The 16,748-nt window shown below is 38.9% G+C and overlaps 3 protein-coding genes and 1 long non-coding RNA gene across 8 annotated transcripts in view; 2 read left to right on the top strand and 2 right to left on the bottom strand.

Moving 5' to 3' along the window:
• The first annotated feature begins 62 nt into the window (after positions 1-62).
• On the top strand, positions 63-1,939 carry LOC122407883 (uncharacterized). The gene is made up of 2 exons (XR_006260303.1): positions 63-1,464; positions 1,547-1,939. It is a non-coding gene; the product is annotated as an uncharacterized lncRNA (long non-coding RNA).
• A 994-nt stretch (positions 1,940-2,933) lies between these two features.
• Positions 2,934-6,105, bottom strand: LOC122407882 (cAMP-specific 3',5'-cyclic phosphodiesterase-like). The gene is made up of 6 exons (XM_043414355.1): positions 5,965-6,105; positions 5,501-5,690; positions 4,208-4,468; positions 3,975-4,074; positions 3,280-3,884; positions 2,934-3,096 (listed from the first exon to the last, which is right to left on the bottom strand). Exons 1-6 carry the CDS (start codon positions 5,982-5,984, stop codon positions 3,079-3,081), a joined length of 1,194 nt encoding a protein of 397 aa, XP_043270290.1. The 5' UTR covers positions 5,985-6,105; the 3' UTR covers positions 2,934-3,078.
• A 1,356-nt stretch (positions 6,106-7,461) lies between these two features.
• On the bottom strand, positions 7,462-9,989 carry LOC122407805 (rac GTPase-activating protein 1-like). The gene is made up of 7 exons (XM_043414228.1): positions 9,831-9,989; positions 9,532-9,667; positions 9,078-9,175; positions 8,863-8,989; positions 8,146-8,673; positions 7,943-8,070; positions 7,462-7,627 (listed from the first exon to the last, which is right to left on the bottom strand). Exons 1-7 carry the CDS (start codon positions 9,845-9,847, stop codon positions 7,552-7,554), a joined length of 1,110 nt encoding a protein of 369 aa, XP_043270163.1. The 5' UTR covers positions 9,848-9,989; the 3' UTR covers positions 7,462-7,551.
• A 150-nt stretch (positions 9,990-10,139) lies between these two features.
• LOC122407806 (uncharacterized) overlaps positions 10,140-16,748 on the top strand; it is a 42,251-nt gene continuing 35,642 nt past the window's right edge. For 2 of the 5 annotated variants that reach the window (XR_006260290.1, XM_043414229.1), the window contains exon 1: positions 10,140-11,864. The gene's annotated coding sequence lies outside the window, so the exon portion shown is untranslated. The remainder of the gene's footprint in view (positions 11,865-16,748) is intronic. The other 3 variants (XR_006260291.1, XM_043414232.1, XM_043414230.1) reach the window with 3 other exon arrangements.

Genomic DNA, 16,748 nt, shown 5'->3' with positions numbered 1-16,748 from the left:
ATACCAGCGATAAGACAATTATAGAGAAAAAATATCGTTCGATTTTTCAAGGCGTAAAAAATTTCTACTCCGCACAATCCAATATTTTTCACCTTGAACATAATATTTGTAAAATTGTCTAATTTATTCAGTTTTACGTACTAAGATACGTATGAACCTATGAGATTCTTCGTCTGCTTAACAAATATTCAATATTTTCTTTTTAAGAATAAAATTAATTATGTTAGTTGGAATGAACGAGGTTAATTTAATGAGATAAAAAAGTTTATGAATTTACACGTGTAGTGCTCTTTTGAATCATTTAATTATACGCGAACGTCGAGATTAGCACAATTGATCCACCAATCAATTGAAAGCAGTCGATAAGTCTGTTTGCATTACATACGAACACATGATTAACTCGATTTCGTTGCTCAACGAGTAACGAAATTTTGTTATAACACAAAAGTTTTGAAAATATGATAAGTTGACACTCAATATTGCCACTCACTACCGAATGATATGTCTCACTTATTTAGCCACAATTTGAATTGGTTCCATCAATACGTTTTTACTTTATTACGCAGCGATTTTTCGTTCGTATATAAGCCGGATTACGAGTCTTCCAGAGAGCAGAGAGTCGATCGCGTTCGTTGAGGTAAGTCACCTTTCCGTAAAGATTTTACGAAGAATTATAAAGTGAAAATTTTAGAAGAATTCGGAAAAAGGGAGTGACACTTTTCGGACCTTTGAAATTGTGTGATCTTTTGAAAGTCTAATTTTTTAAATTATTTTTTTATTTTTTCAATATTTTTTTATTTCAAATAATTTGGAAGAAATACAATTTTTTAACAGGACATCTAGCAATATTGACGTTCACTCAAAAATCATATTTTCTCTGTCTCTCTCTCTTTTTCTTCAAAGCTTGCAAATATTCAAGAAACTTTTCGGGCCACAATGCATTCAATTGAGCTTACAAAAACTTTAATAAAAAAAAAAGTTTTTCACATTCTATTTTTTAAATCTGCTTTTGGAAGCGTTGAGAAATATACGCAAACCTCTGATGATTTACTCCTAGAATTTGCTCGAAAAATCATATCCTATGGTAATCAAGAGACGCGGTAGCGGCTCGATTTTTATTCGAAGAATTGAGACTTCAAATGGTTTCCGTTCAAGGTCTTTCCGAAAATGTTTAACGGCAAGTTACAATTAAGAAAAAATGACTTCATTTCCTAAACTATTTTTAACATAAACGTTTCGAAAAAAATAATATTTCGGTAATCTTTTAGAATTGGATGCAGATTTTCCTAAAGCATTGATATAATGAAGATTTGCCTCGCAGTGGGGATTTTGGGAGCAATGATAGTTGCAATTCATGCTTCACCCCATCGAGATCTTGACCCTTCGCCCGATCACACGGCAGATTTTGGGATCCCAAAGTACTCTCAGTCCGGGCCCTACAAGCCTGTTCCCATGAGGTTTCAGGTACGCTTTGAATGAATCGTTATAAATGTGAAAATATAATCGGTGAAAAATAAAAAAAAATAAAGGAACAAAACAATTTCAGAGACGTTCTCTCGACTCGAATTCGGAAAAGGAATACCAAGGACTCAAGAAATCATCGTTCATCCTTCCGGAAAGTGATCGCAAAGGAGCCGAGGCAACGGGTGAGGCCAGGACATTTTATTATCCGGATGGATCGAAAATGTATACAGACTTTATTGCGTAAGCCTACCTGCTTTAAAACTGGAATTAATCTTGATGGGAGAAATAACCGAGGCTTGTAACACGACCAACGCATGAGTACATTTCTGTGAAGCCTGTGAAGTTGTAAACGACGAAGAGACCGCATCAATAATCGCGTTCGATCCCCCGAAAAGTTCAGAAATGAAACTGTGAATGATGAAAAAATAGTAATTGTAAGATCGAATGCACAATAAAAATCCAAAAATAACTTTCATACCACAGTTTATGAAATTCATGATCGATGGATTGCGCGTGGAGCTACAGTAACTCGTTTCAAATATTTTTAGATCATTTTCATAAGTTGAAACGGAGTCATAAAATTACATAATGGATGAGACTGAAATAGCGTTGAATCGGCAAGATAAAAATGGAACGTTAAGTGAATCAATTCGACTTCCGTGTTCACACGCTTGTAGGTTTTGTTGTACAGATGGACACTGACGAGCAGGCGTCATTAGAGGTTCGTTAGACATTCGGTTGTTCGAAAAATACGAATTTTTCTGCCTCGAATAATCGTCGCAAAAGGAGAAGGGTTAGATGGAGCAGTTCTGTGAGCTCTGATGTGAAATGAGAAACCGAAATGACAGCGGCGAACGCTCAAAGTTGGTTTGTTGTTTTAAGCGTTAATTTGGCCAGACGGCTGTCAAGAAGGAGACATGCTCTTAAGAATGAGAAATCCCCTTGGATCTTTCAACACGAACCTCTAAGACGCACGAACGCATAAGGGTACCAAAAAAGAATATGGAATCGAGCTCCATCACGGTTGTGATATTCCAAAAGAGCTGACTCTTGTTGCGGACTTTAACGAGCATGTACCAGGGCTGTCGACGCATGGCTACCGAGCTAGTTGAAATTCAAGACGTTCCAAAGTGCCGGAAGCGCGTGTGCTTCTTAAGAAATTTGAGAAATTTTCGTCAGCTTAGTAAATAATCTCCTTCATCCAATTCGTATCCAAAAATCGTCGAATCTGTTGAATGTTCGAGAGACTGAAAATTCTAGCATTTCACAAATAAAATTATCGAGTGTAAACAAACGTCGATAATTCAATCATTTTGCAGTTGGTATCTTGCCACGATGAGTGTGAATTGGAACTTTTTTAAAGTAATCGGTCGAAGCTGGTTGGGAAGTAATTTGAGGTGGGCCGGATGATTATAATCATCATTCTGAGAAATTACCTTTGCAGAAATAGAAAATGTAAAGCAGGAAAATACTTTTTAAAGAAGCTTTTCTTTATTTTAATTGGCCCGTCCATTTTTTATTCGTCGATTCCGGTCAACTCGCTCATTCTGCGGGAACATATTTTTTCATAGATTCTCCATGTTAATATTAAACATGGATCGAGTTTTTTCGCGATTACTCGGAGATTAGTCCCTGTAAAAAAAGCGAAATAGTTGAAAACAGGAGGAAAATTTTGTAGTGATTTTCATGAATCGTTAAGCTGTCAAATGTTTATAAAACTATTGAGTGTCCCGTGAACTTTTATTTTTTATTTTGAAAAGTATAGTTTAGTGTTGAGGGGAAATAAGTTGAAAAAAAATCATCATTGACTCTCACCGGGCCACGCGAGGATTGAGACATCAAGTCTCGATAATATTCACGATTGTTTTGGAGACTTTCGACGATATGTTCAGCATTGGGATCAACGAGTTGGGCCCAAACATTCCACAGAGGCGCAACAACAAAGTCAATGAAGCCGACCTGGATCTTCGCGACGTCTGCAGTATTCCGATCGCACATCGGACTGATTTCCATGCCCAGCTCGCGTTCCTTATCCCCCTGAGCCCAGAACTCATCCATAATACGAGTAGTCCATTGTTTATAAATGTCCAAAGGCTTTGTCGGATTCGAAAGATCAGCGCAATGTACGAGGCAGTCGAGAACTTGAAATTTGTCAGAATCGTCTCTGAGACGAAGAACACCCGCATTATTTACTTCTTTCCTTGCAACCAACTCCTTGAAACTAGCAACAAGAGAATTGTGCTTCGACATATCGGTCGATAGCACCATGTCTATGACCAGTTTTCGCAACTTTTTACGTTGTTCCTTTTTAAATTTGACGAATATATCGTTGTCCTTTTTCTGCAGCAATTTGAATGCTACAGCAAGATGATGATTCTCGAGCACCGAGATATCGTTGTACGTCAGAGCAAGTTCCGAGCCTGAAATTAAATAATCATTGAAAAAAAAACATTCAAATAACCATAGACATTGCATCGACTGTCTTCAATTCTCATTCAGCCTGGACTCACTCGTGTTGATGAGGAACTGATTCGTGAGCGCCGGATGATTGACATCGTGTATCGCAGCCGCAAAGAGAGTTGCAGCGATCTCCAAAGGTTCGAATACCGACTGTGGCGAAGAAATGGACAAAAAACATTATGGAAACTTTATCCATTGCAAATAAGTTTTACTTGGGTCCGATGGCGAAAAACAGTGTGAGAACGGGGAGTTAATTGTGTGGAAAAACGAAATGTGGCTTCACCTGGAAAGAGGGCATGATCAACAGAGTGTGTGCTGTTTGCGTTACATCCGCTGCGTGGAGGCTGTTATGGAAGGGATTGGTCTTGATATAACGATTCTCGATATTCATCATATAGATGAGAAAGGTCTTCGCTGGGATTTCGAGAGCTCTGAACAAATCGTGACGTTGAAAGGCTGAGTAGGCTACGCTGGTCAATGGTTGGTTGCTGCGATTGCTCAGTTGGAATAAATTGACTCCCCAAATGTCGATATCCGGATACATCTGCGAATATAAATTCACGTTTTACAGGCGTCGACGATGTTAAAAAAATACATAAAGTCACTGAGCTGACGTTCGAAATAATTTTTCGCTTTGTAAACGTTAATTCAGTATGTTTCCAAGTTTTCGATATTTAATCACGTGATGAATAAAAATGTTGTAATTAAACTGGCATCCAATTAGGTAAATTTTTTGCGAATCATTTTCACCATCACCGGTGAGTTGGTCAACGTCACGTGCGATTGCTCATGAAGTTCCATTGAACTGTTATCGATATTTTTTTCATGAACGAGGTTGCTACGTGACGATTATCGAAAATCGTCGCCTCCGCTATATATTTTTCATTTCCATGCGTTCTCTTTTATCAACGAACTATAACATCTTTGGTTTCTCGCGTTTCTTAATCTTTATTGTACTTGAAAAGTAGCATTAGAAAACGCGACAATTTCAGTTTAAATTAACCCGTAGACAACACACTCCCTTTGAGGTCACACACTCACCACACTGGTGCAAATTTGCACTCGGACTTTTCAAAACTTTTTATTTCATCCATGAACGAATGAAATTAATCTTACAACGAGAATTTTTAGGGGTGTCAATTCTTTGGTATTAGATTACAATCATTAAAAAAATTGAAAAATCAAGTTTGATTATAGAAAAATGGCCAAATTGAAGAAAGGAATTTTGAAGTTCTAGACACTTGAAATTTTCGTGCATGTGAATTTGCACCAGTGTAGTATTTACGAGTTCATAGTAATAAGTTTCTCTCATTTCTATAGGCTTGCCATCTCCCATGAGTTTCAATTTATCGAATTTAGTTCGACCAATTTGTATGGGTCTCAGAAACGGAACTGATCCCGCTTTGCCGAATATCGCGGAGCCGAAATAAGTGTGCACTCGCGGATTTTCGTTCAACGCTAACCTTTGGCCTACATTTTTTTAGGTGGGGTTCGAACCACGCTATCCTGACACATTATTTCATGCTGCTTTTATCCAAAAATTGTTAAATCTCGCAAGAAATATAAAAATCCTTACATATAAGTCATCCAATTTCTGCTCGTCGCGACTCTCATGACTCGCATTGGCCCATGTCTTTCTTCGGATAGAAACGCCGTAGGGAGCAGCCAGCGATTGCCGTCTGGCATCACTCCATGAACTCCTTGGTCGAACAAAAGGCTCGTTCAAACTAGCCAAAAAATTTTCCTCGGAGCTTCCCGAGGTTCCTCTAAATTGAAGGAAAGATAATGACATCGATGAAACACAGGATTTTGTATGCATTTTCTCCTAGTTTTTTTTTTTCAATGATATTTTGCCTATTTTGCTCTACTATCTTACCAGTTTTCAAAGAAAGCATTTAAAATTCATACGGTAGAACTATGATTATGGATCAATCAATGTTTTCGGTACTTTCGAGTCATGTGTGCACTCAAAGGGAGATTTAATGTTGATGAACCCGAAAGGATGAAAAATATTTGAATAATTGCTATTACTATACTTACTCAGACCAGCTTCTTGACATATTGAATGAAAATCCTGAAGAAATCGAACAGAAATCCGGATTTGTGACTGGTAAAATTTCAGGGTGACAACTTTCGTGAGTGAAATTCTAAGCTGATCTAATAATATTTGAATGTGCAAAAATGGTTTTGTGTCTAAATCATTGCAAATAATTAAAAAAAAAAAAAATAACGTGACATTGAATAGAGACCAAGGAAATAAGGCAGCATTGACTAACTATTGTATTGGCCTCAAGGACGATTGGAAAACAATACTTTTCTAGAACTTTTCATATCAACGCTTTTTTGTATTTGCTATCAGTGTCTTAAATTCCTGGAATGGCAATTTGAGTCGCAATTCTTATTTAGAACATTACGTGATCGTTAGTTTAAGCTACAATGTTTCTTATCGATCATTCGATTATCAACAAGTAAAACCGCACGAAATCGTGAGACACAACTTCGTGCCACGTGCCCGATCGATTTGCATTTTTGGTGTTTCATCTGTGCCTCGAATTATTGACTAACAAGTAACTTGAGTCATCGCTTATTGCACATGTAATTCTATGAAATTCCCAAATGATTAGAATCCGAGAACCGTATTGAAAAAATACAAATATAACCTGAGATATCGATGGTGACGAAGGACTGAAAAATGATGCCGAGTTTGAAGTTGGTTGAAACGTTTTCTAAATACTTGTTTCCAAACTAGTTCTCATCTTGAGTAGCTACTCCTAATTTTGATTTTGAAATATCAGTTGATTTGATTGTTCGAAAGAAAATAAGGAAAGTAAATATTTACAATACTTACTTTTGTTAACAATGGTCCTAAATTTTTTTCAGCATTATTATCAATAAAAAATGATGTGGGGGTTCATTTTAGGGAGGGAAAAGGTACAAAAACGAAATTTTTTTTTTTTTTTAATCCGAATGAAATTTCAGTTTCTTCGCTATTGTCATCAATCAAAAATGGTCCCAAAAGTTTTGGCAACATGTAATATTAATAAAAAATTATATTACGATTAATTTTAAGAATAAGGAAGGTGAAAATGACACAATATTGTTTTTATCAACGAAATTTCCATTTCTTAGCTACTATAATCATATTCTTTCAGTATTTATTGTTCCAAATCCATACAACTCCTAATCTTTAACACGTAGAAGTGGGTGGATGGGTCCGGAACATTTTGCTTATTTTGTGTTTTAATTTTCCTACTTTCCCCTTTGTGATTTTTTTCAGATTCAAAAACAAAATTTTTAATAAAATTTTTACCTTTCCCCTCTCTAAAATTAATCGCGGTATCATTTTTATCAATGATAACTAGGAAAATTAGGAAAATTAATTCCTTCATCAAAATCAACGAACGAATATTCTACCTGATACATACGCTCGGAATTCTATTATTTGATGTACGACTGTATTGCCGGCTTTTAGTACGATTCGAAATCAGTTAAAATTTTGGTACAAAGGGTATTAAAATTTTTCGACAGCTCGACTAATTCACAGAGAAAAAAATGTATTTTCAAATTTTTTGAAGATAACAGTTCTGGTGGACTGTATGTACACATAGTGCGTGAACATTTTCATTTTTAAAATATATCATCCAAATCAGTGGATAAGGTAAACGCTGATGAATAGCCACTGTTGCAATTGGATGATCGTCGCCTGCAAAAGAAATGAGTGTACACGGTGATTAAAAAAGAAGTGAACAATTTATCAAAGCTATTGAATGAAAAAATTTCCTATGAAATATTTTAGTTTTTCGTTTTATGTTTTCTGAAAAAGTCCAATGTATCCTGTGGACTTCAAGTCTAATTTTTACACGAAATAAGATACAATATTTGGCTCTTTTTTAGAAACGTCGAAACCACTTTTGAAGAGCAAAAATTCAGAAAAAAATCTATAATGATGAAACTACCAAGTTTATTTCTGCGATAATAAAAAACAGACGTTTGTTTGCTTAAAATGGTTTGAACGTACGGATTAAAATTGCCAGACTCCGAGCGCCTGAGAGTCACTCCAGGTGATTGCGACTGGCCCATCAAGCTTTTTAAATCAACAAACTCAGCCCAATAGTTCGACGGAATTTTCATCAAACCTTCGAAAACCTGTGAAAATCATTGAACTATATATGTGGAGGAAAAAAAGAACTCGACGAAATAAATAATCGATAAGAAACTAACGGCAATTTGTTTCGGCGTTTCATTGAACATCGAAGCTGAATTAAATCCTTCGGAGCCATAACCAACCAGCACGGGTCCAAAAACCTTCGCGAGATCTCTCACGGTCATTCTGCATTCTGGCGTATTAGAAACTCGCTGCAAATGTTGAATAAGTAAAGCGAGGGTGTCGCGATTCGGCTGCGGAAGTTTCACAACGGGTCCAACAAGAGCAGAGACTTCGGTGTTTTCGTCCAACATGGCTGCATAAATAAAAAATTCTCGAAGTTCAAAGGTAATAAGTGGCTCTCTGAACGATCTCAAGAACTCTTTCAACGTTGAGCTAATCGTGGGTATATCGTCTCCCCGCAAATCTGATATTTTCCTGTCTTTGAGAAATTCCTTAGCCAGCAATGTAAATCTCCCTGATATGCCAGTTCTTTGGTGCAAATATTTCTCTTGCATACCGCGCAGTTCGATTTCTCTTATACAGTGGATGATCAGAGCTGGTATCATCGGCGGTACAATCGGTGCATAATCCTCGAATTTTTTCTGTAACCAGCATACACATTTTCATTAACCTCTTTACAGATGGGCGGTTAGGCATTTCTTTTCCTCCAAGTTTGTGCGTTCAAGGGGACAGAACTATTGAATTCTTTTTGGGAGTATCCATAAAAAGTGACATTCCAGACTTTAGCTGGGTCCTGCCGATTTTTATTTCCTTACAAAAAAAATGCATACCTGTTGGCCAGAGAGATTCCGTATATTTGATGTCGGTACGCACGGAAGAGGAAGAGCATTTTTGCAGTCGATATGAATCTTCTGATTACAATCGCTGCAATACAGCGCAACTTCACCGGAGTTTATTCTGCAATAAAGATACCACGATGAATAAAAAAAAATAACGTTATGGACGAAAAATCAAAAGTTTTTGTATCCGTTCCAATCAAACGTACTCTTTGTAACACCCGGAACAATTTTCCGGTGCAGAAAGCCTTTGTCGTACGAATTCGTGTTTTCGGATGTTTGGGAGAGGTTTGGAATAATGAGCGGGCTGGAAAAATAAAATCATTGTATTTTGTTGAGAAAAATTTTCGCTTATTTTTATCGTGACATCTCGGTGACAGTCGTGTAAAAATTATGATAAAAGCACCAAATGGACTTGACATTTATCTTGAGACATTTATCTCTCGAACGATTTTCAGTATTCAATTCCAAAAATCTACTTTGAACTATTACCGACAAATTTCAATCTTTCGTTAAAAATTTCCAAAGGGGTCAAAAATTGCTACTCCAGTGCCACTATTTCTCTCAAATATTCTTATGTTTTTCGTATTTAAAACGAGTCTGTTATCGGACGTGAACAATCCAACGATTGAATAAAACAACAGAAAAAGCGAAAATCCTTACGTCAAACCGATTCGTCTGCTTCTCGGTATTTCTTTTTATTATATCATGTACAATTCCTTTCGTACTATCAGCAGAGAGGTTTGAAGAAGCCGACGAATCCTGATCATCGTGTTCGCGGACGATCGGCCGACGATTCCTGTAAAACAAATGAATATTGAAAACTCCATGAGCAACTCCATGTTATTTATTTCTGAGCGAGTCTGGTCAATATCATTACAACGTTGTCAGTTTCCTCGATAAATATGTCGGAGTATAGTGGATGAAAAACGTTGAAATGTTTCAGTTCAATCATTACTTACCAAAAATATTTTCGCATGTTTAGTTTAAATCGTAACGGAAAGAGATGAAAAATGAACGAATGTTCGTTGGGAAACTTAACAGAGTCACAACTTTCGTGTTTGACGTTCTAAACCAATGTAAAGTTAAAACGAGGATCAATCGATTGATGTCCGCGAGAAAGAAAGGCGAAACAAAAAACGAATAATAAGAAGCAGGATAAAAAGAGCGTATTATTGGACTGTGAAAGAAATATTATATAACGAACCAGCAATTGTAGAAGTCTCAATAATTACGATTAGAGAACAATACTTTTCTAGTAATTTCGGTGTTATCGCTTTTCCTAGTTTTCTTATCGGTGCCTCAAGTTTCTCGGATGGCATTTTAAAATTATACTTGTAGCAGAAACTTGCATTATTCATAGCTTAAACTACAGTGTATCTTCTCGATAATTCCATTTTAGAATCCGTGCCTAATCACTTACCCAATACTATTGAGACACAAATTTAGTCTCACCTGCGCCGTATTTATTTCCATTATTGATGGCTTGAATTGTTGACTAATCGGCAACACTTGCCGTCACTTTTGACACGTGTAATTCCTCGTAATTTGATAAAAAAAAGTGGAAATCAGGAATTGTTTTGAATTTGTATCGAAATCGTGGCAAAGTTACGGACGAAAATCAGGTGATAAAAATAGGGTTAAACAAGTTGATCGTTAAACACTTGTTAAAGTTGTTACCACGTATGAGTGAGCTCAAGTCTGGACGGGCGGAGCGAAAGCAGAAACTGCGGCTGAAAGTCTTTCGCACTCTCTAAACAGTGTCATGGAAATTTACTAAGAGACCGGCGAAGAGAACGACGTAGATAGATAGAGAAAGAAGGGAGTAAGGAAGAGCTTTGGGCTAGAGCATCGTCAGATCGTAAATGGTGCGAGCGTAACTGCCCTGGCAAGGCGAACGGATGCTCGGTAGTAGATACAAACGCAAGTGATTAACGCAAGACCTCGCCGCAACTCGTTAAACCCAGGGGTTGTGTGTATTGCGTTATAAACGCCCAGGAGCTTGAGGAGCTTACGAAATACTCTCCGCGCCATCCTTGTCTACACTGGAGTTCTCGTGGTCTTTACAGATTACTAAGAACAGTTCCGGTGCTCAATGTTTCAAGTTTAATTGAAAATATCCGAGAGGATATAGAAATAAGAGAGCATTATGGAGCGTTGGGGAGTGGTCATAAGAACGTTTCTATATACAGTCCAGAACGAATGACGTAGCATTAGTAGGGATATTATTATTCCTAGTGTTATACATTAGGCCATAAAGGAACGCGCAGTTACCCAATGACGTGGCAGAATCCCTTCGCGAAGCGTTCCTCTGGGAAATAGGCTTTTCCGCGATCTCGCTGAAGTCTCGGCGGCAGGTTCCCCCGCGCCACTGCAGTACCCCCGCACCGGACAACGTTTCGGTCAACGCGCTTCTAAAAAATGGATAGTGGGAGAAGCTCGGAGCTCAGAAGGTTGTGAGTGGTCGCCGCGTCAGCATGGATCTTTGCTCAAAAGGGAGCAGGCGGCAATGTCTCTTCGGGGAGGAAGCTGGCCGAGTTAAATCGAGATCTTCGTGTATATTTCTCAGTTAATACTATAAACGTCGTAGGCGAATTTAGAGTAGGTGCTTTGGTATATGCGCGCGGCTTGACTGCCGTTGATACATGGGCTGTTAAAGCTTGGGTCACCGTTATCTCGAGGCAAACGACGACGGAGACGACGGCGACGATGGCCAGAACGAGCGCGCATAGAACTGTGGAGCAGCCCCCTCTTCTGGGCTTTACGCCTAAAGGCCGATCTCGCAGCATTAACGGAGCCTCCCTCGTAAATAGTCCGCTTTGCATCCGAATGTCCTATTTACCGCTTAAATAATATTTATGCTAATGGTCGAATAAAAATTCATTTAGTGCAAAAGAGTGTAGCGAAACGGTGGGTGGAGGTGTGACGTTTCTAACGGAGGAGCTTTTTTATGGTTCAAGGAAGGGCACGAAGAGAGTCTCGTTCCGCTTGGCCAGGTAATACTCGCTAATTTCCGTCGTAAATGAAATCGTAAAGTCACTAACGTTCGATATATGTTCCCGGATATCTATCTGCATACGGGTGTATACGAGTGAGGGAGAGTCGCTTATCCACGTGTTGAACTATCACTGTATATGGGACGTTAAAAAAACTCTATACGCCACCAACGATTTGAATTTATTACTTGCTACAGCGTGGAGTTTCGCGCTCCCATGGGGGAGGTGAAAAAAAAAAGAAAAGCTTACTCATACTCTGACGTTATACATTGAAATACAATGGACGCCGTGAATCACGCGTTAGTTAACGCGCCCCGTTTATCACGCGTGAAGATCATTATTTCTACAATAGTTTTCACACAGATATACCCTAACGACGTGAAACTAATGTGTCATTGTCCTATATATGCGGAGGCATATATGATTCTTATCACATTGGTAATTGAAATAACAATTCAACGGTATTAAGTGCCATCGTCACGTTCTCTTTCTCCCTTGCCCCGTCGACGATTATACACTTACCGGTGAGAGTGACTCGAAAGAAATATCGTTTTACTGTATCGAATTTAATCGCTTCGTATTAATTAAGGAGTCATAAGCTCGTGGAAGAGAAGAAGTGGTGGATATTCTCGTTCCAGATTACCTTCTTTCTACGTCCTACGTATTTTTAATGTACGCTCTACCGAGCAATAAATTTTTAACAATAAACAATAACAATAGGAAAAAGAAATTGTTGAAGAAACTAATACTCGTGGGATATATTGAGAGATTGTAAAACAGAAGAAAGCTGCCATGAGAACTTTGATGTGCTATTTTTTCGAAGATCTTCAAGAATGTCATCGAATTCAAGCTTCCTCGCAAAAGCATAAAAATGAAAGAATAACGAGTAAGTTTGCTCATTTTTTTTAGTGTGGTTTGTACACGCGCAATAATATCGGAAGGCCATAAAAAGTTATGTCCACGGGGTGTATACGTTATCGAATGCTAGAGACCTTTTCTCTCTCTCTCTCTCTCGTTCGCGTGGTCTCGCAAAGAGTTGTTCAGTGTGTGGTGAACGGTACAGTTGTAACTCGCATATATATATATATATACCGGTGAGAAAAGGGTCCTTCAGGCCAGTTACCAGTGTCATACAAGCTTCGCGTGTAGGACAGCTTATGATTGACGATCGTCATTTCCTGCGACACGGAACGATGCGAGGTCGCTCGTGCGAAGCACGGAGAAAGAGCGAGTGAGAGAGCGAGGGGCGGGGGGAGGGGGGGGGGGACTTTCGCTCATACAGATATAGAAGTATTCTGATGCGACAACCCCCTTTATAAATCGCTTCCACACGTCCATGTACACATATACAAATACATACAAGGTCACGTCTCTATGACGAGCGTGAACGCCCACACATCCTTCGAATGACTATGTGAAATGCTCGAGCGCAGCGTTCACCGGGGCTCGTACATGATTCTCTTGCTGAATTTGAAAAGGGCATCGGTCTCTATCACCTAATAGGTGGAACACGGCCCAGCTTACGCCATTTTGTCTTCAACTCCAGATTGTTTATACACACGCATATCGGAGTCCACATAACACGCAGTTGTATACAAGCCTCGTATACGAGAGTAGCGGAGGCCATAAACGTAAACACGGGCGTTGGTCCACACGCATCCTATTCCAACACAGAGCGCGTAAATCAAATGGCAGGACACAGTACTCTACAAGAACGCACGCTGTGCAACGAGCACGAGTCGTGCAATGTGTTTGCTTCTGTATTAGTTCATTTACATACACGAATGTAACGGGTTTATATACGGAGGGTCGTAAATATGTGTCGGAAGATTGAGGAAAGAGCAAGATTACGGAATTATGAAGAGGAAAGTCCTTCGCCGTTTTTCTCTATGATGCGGGGTTCGTGAAGTATCAACTTTTTAGTTGCCAGCCAATCCCAACCATGCATCGTAACCGACTGGGCGCGGCCTCCCTCCTCCTCGCTCCCTCGATTCGGGACGCGAGATTGGTCAATAATGTTTCGTCGATATCTTTCCTACTGTGCATCCCAGAAAAAAAAATTTTTAAGGACTTTTTATTCAGGTTTTAACGACCTATTTACAGCCTCGATTTCGAATCCCACTTCCAGGATTTCCTGTATGTTGAAGTATTGCGTCAAAACGACGCGCACACTCCTCTTCTCAGTACAGGCTTATTGCACATTAAAGGGCTCGCGGTATCACGTCTCTCGTATAACCATGACACGAAACCCGCTTCTGATTTACATCTTCCACCTGCGAGAGTAGATCTCTCTCACACGTCTTCCTCGTTGCTTCTCTCTCCCTCTCTCTTTCTTTCGCGCTCTGTGCATCCTAATAAGCGCACGGCTCTCTCAACGGCATAATAATTCCGGAATGGCGGTGAGAATGAAATTAAAATAGGTGTCTTGCATTCTATTAAGATCTATTAAGATGCCAGGTTTAAAGAATTGTATAAATATATAATCAGCTGGTTATTCGTTGTTTGGCTTTTCCTCTAACATTTTAATTTTTATAAATTATGGTAATTTTAAAAAATGTTAATTCAGCACAGAAAATCGTCATCTTTTTAAAACTTCATTGGAATGGTAATTGAATGATAAACAAACATTTGCGGTTTTCTTTCTTTTCAATTAGACACGAATCGTGGAGATAACGTGCGAAATTGCATTTTTTCCCTGCATAATCTACTTATACTATCAAGTTTGCTCAGTGATTATACTTGCAAAAGTTGGCACTGGCACTCACGGAAATGGCACCTGGTCGCCGTTTCTCGGTCATAAGTACACAAACGTTCTTGTATTCTTATCGTGATCTATGATTTATTTGAGCTAACTCGAGCTAAATTGTAGAGAACAATGTAACAACGTCCTTCGACGTTGTAGAACGTTTGTTAGCTCTATACACGAGCTACGACTTATGTAGCTTATAATAGACGAGACTATTTTCAAGAGCCCGTTCGCTTTATCTCGACGAGAGGAATCTTGTAATATAATATAATACAGTTCAAATATATTGAGGAAAAAACGAACATACATATTTACATTTGTGTATCAACTTTTTCATGTCGAGTTATCTTTTATGCTTTTGTGTTCTTTCATCAAACAGATTCTCGGAAGAAAAAATGGGCTGAAAACTTTTCTCTATTATATCGTTACCCCGAGAATTCTGTGTTTTGGAAATCTGAACGTTTTATACGCGTTTTTTAAAATCATTCTCCATCGAGAATACGAGTGAATACTTCCCAAATTCGAACCGCTAAGTTTTGCTGGTTTTTGAAAAACCGTTTGGAATAATGTCACAAGTCTTGTTAAGGGGATTGAAAAGTTGGATTGTTCGGTATGGAGTGGCTCGTATATGCCAGTTGCATTGTTCAAACGTATAATATGAAAAATCGCGTGAACATCTGAGGACGTCATCACACGTCATTCCTCTCCCTCGACCCGAAGCGAGTGAGAAGATAATCACTGAAATAAAATTTCCTCTCTGCATTTATTAGCAGCAGGAACGGAAAGAATAAAGGGATTTAAGAGAGCGGCGATGAGGGAGGAGGGGGGGGGGGGGGGAGATATAATGAATCACATAGACCGGGTGGAGAAAGGAGAAGGCGGCAAAAGCCGGGAAATATAACTCGCGACTCGTTATACCGCGGAGAATCTCTCGCCTAGATTGCATCGTAACTTTTTTCACTTTTTCTCTCTCCCTTTCTCCCTCCTTTGTTGCTATTTAGTCCGTGAGGAAGAAGACTTTTATCGTAGAGCTCGATCGCGCGCGTGTGCAACAACCGACCACACAAAAGGGAAATGTCACTCCATTTATTTTTTATTTCTTGAAAATTTATCTGCCCAAGATCGCTTCACGAGTTTATGAGTATCGCCGGATTTTAAAAATAGATATTATCACGATGTTTATACGCTTGTCCAGGAAGTGCCGTGATGAATACTCACTGGAAAAACGTGACGTCCCATTGTAAATAGGCACTCTTTTTTCTTCCCTTTTATTCCAACACACAAATGGCTTACTCAAAGAACAAATGGAATCGTGTACCTCGACGCGAGTACAAATTCCTCTAATCTATTTGTTCCTTCATTCATTACTTCCTCATTTAACTTTTGGAGGAAGAATTTTTGTTCGAGAAAGAGTTGAAGCTAAAACACGGATATCCTCGAACCCGCGTTCAGACGCTGATGTCGTGAAATCAAATGAGTCGCATGTAAACTTCAATTTGATTGCTGATAAATAATAACCTTGGATCAAACTCGAATTTAATCGATACCGAATGCCAAGCAGTATTAGAATAGTGTGTCCTCAGCAAAAGACTCGGAATAACGAAAAATAAAAATGGGATTTTAAAGAGAGAGGGAGAGAGAGCAAAAGGGAAGGTGAAACTTGGTTTTTCGGTGAGAAAAGTGCAAAGAGAATGACACGTAGTTGAGTGACAAGCGCGGGCCGTGCCACTGCCGTGATAATGGCATTTGCCATGGTAGACACGAAGGTAATGAGCTTCCACGATGACATGTACGGGACATAACTCTCTCGACGAGTGACCCGTTCGTTCTCTTCTCTCTGAACCAGACATTTCTCGCTTTTCCCATCGAGCTTCGTCATTAAAAGTCATTTATTTGTCGTTAACCTCTCCCTTTCTTTCTCCTTCTCCCTGTATCTCTCTTTCTACGACTTTTCCCTCAAATGAGGACACTGGGTACTAAAGTTTAAGTGGGAAAACAATCAACAAAGATAAAAACATAGTTGCGAGATTGTGACGAGTGATATTTCGAGAGAGTTTTCACAAGAAAAAGTACTCGTTAAGCGCGACCCCTATTTCTAGCTCCTCCAACTATTTTTCCATCTCTATTTTTAAACCGGA

The sequence above is a fragment of the Venturia canescens genome, chromosome 3, assembly GCF_019457755.1.
Source record: "Venturia canescens isolate UGA chromosome 3, ASM1945775v1, whole genome shotgun sequence".
Lineage (NCBI taxonomy): Eukaryota > Metazoa > Arthropoda > Insecta > Hymenoptera > Ichneumonidae > Venturia > Venturia canescens.
Note: the sequence above shows the minus strand (reverse complement) of the source record. Positions and strands in the feature narration are given on the sequence as shown.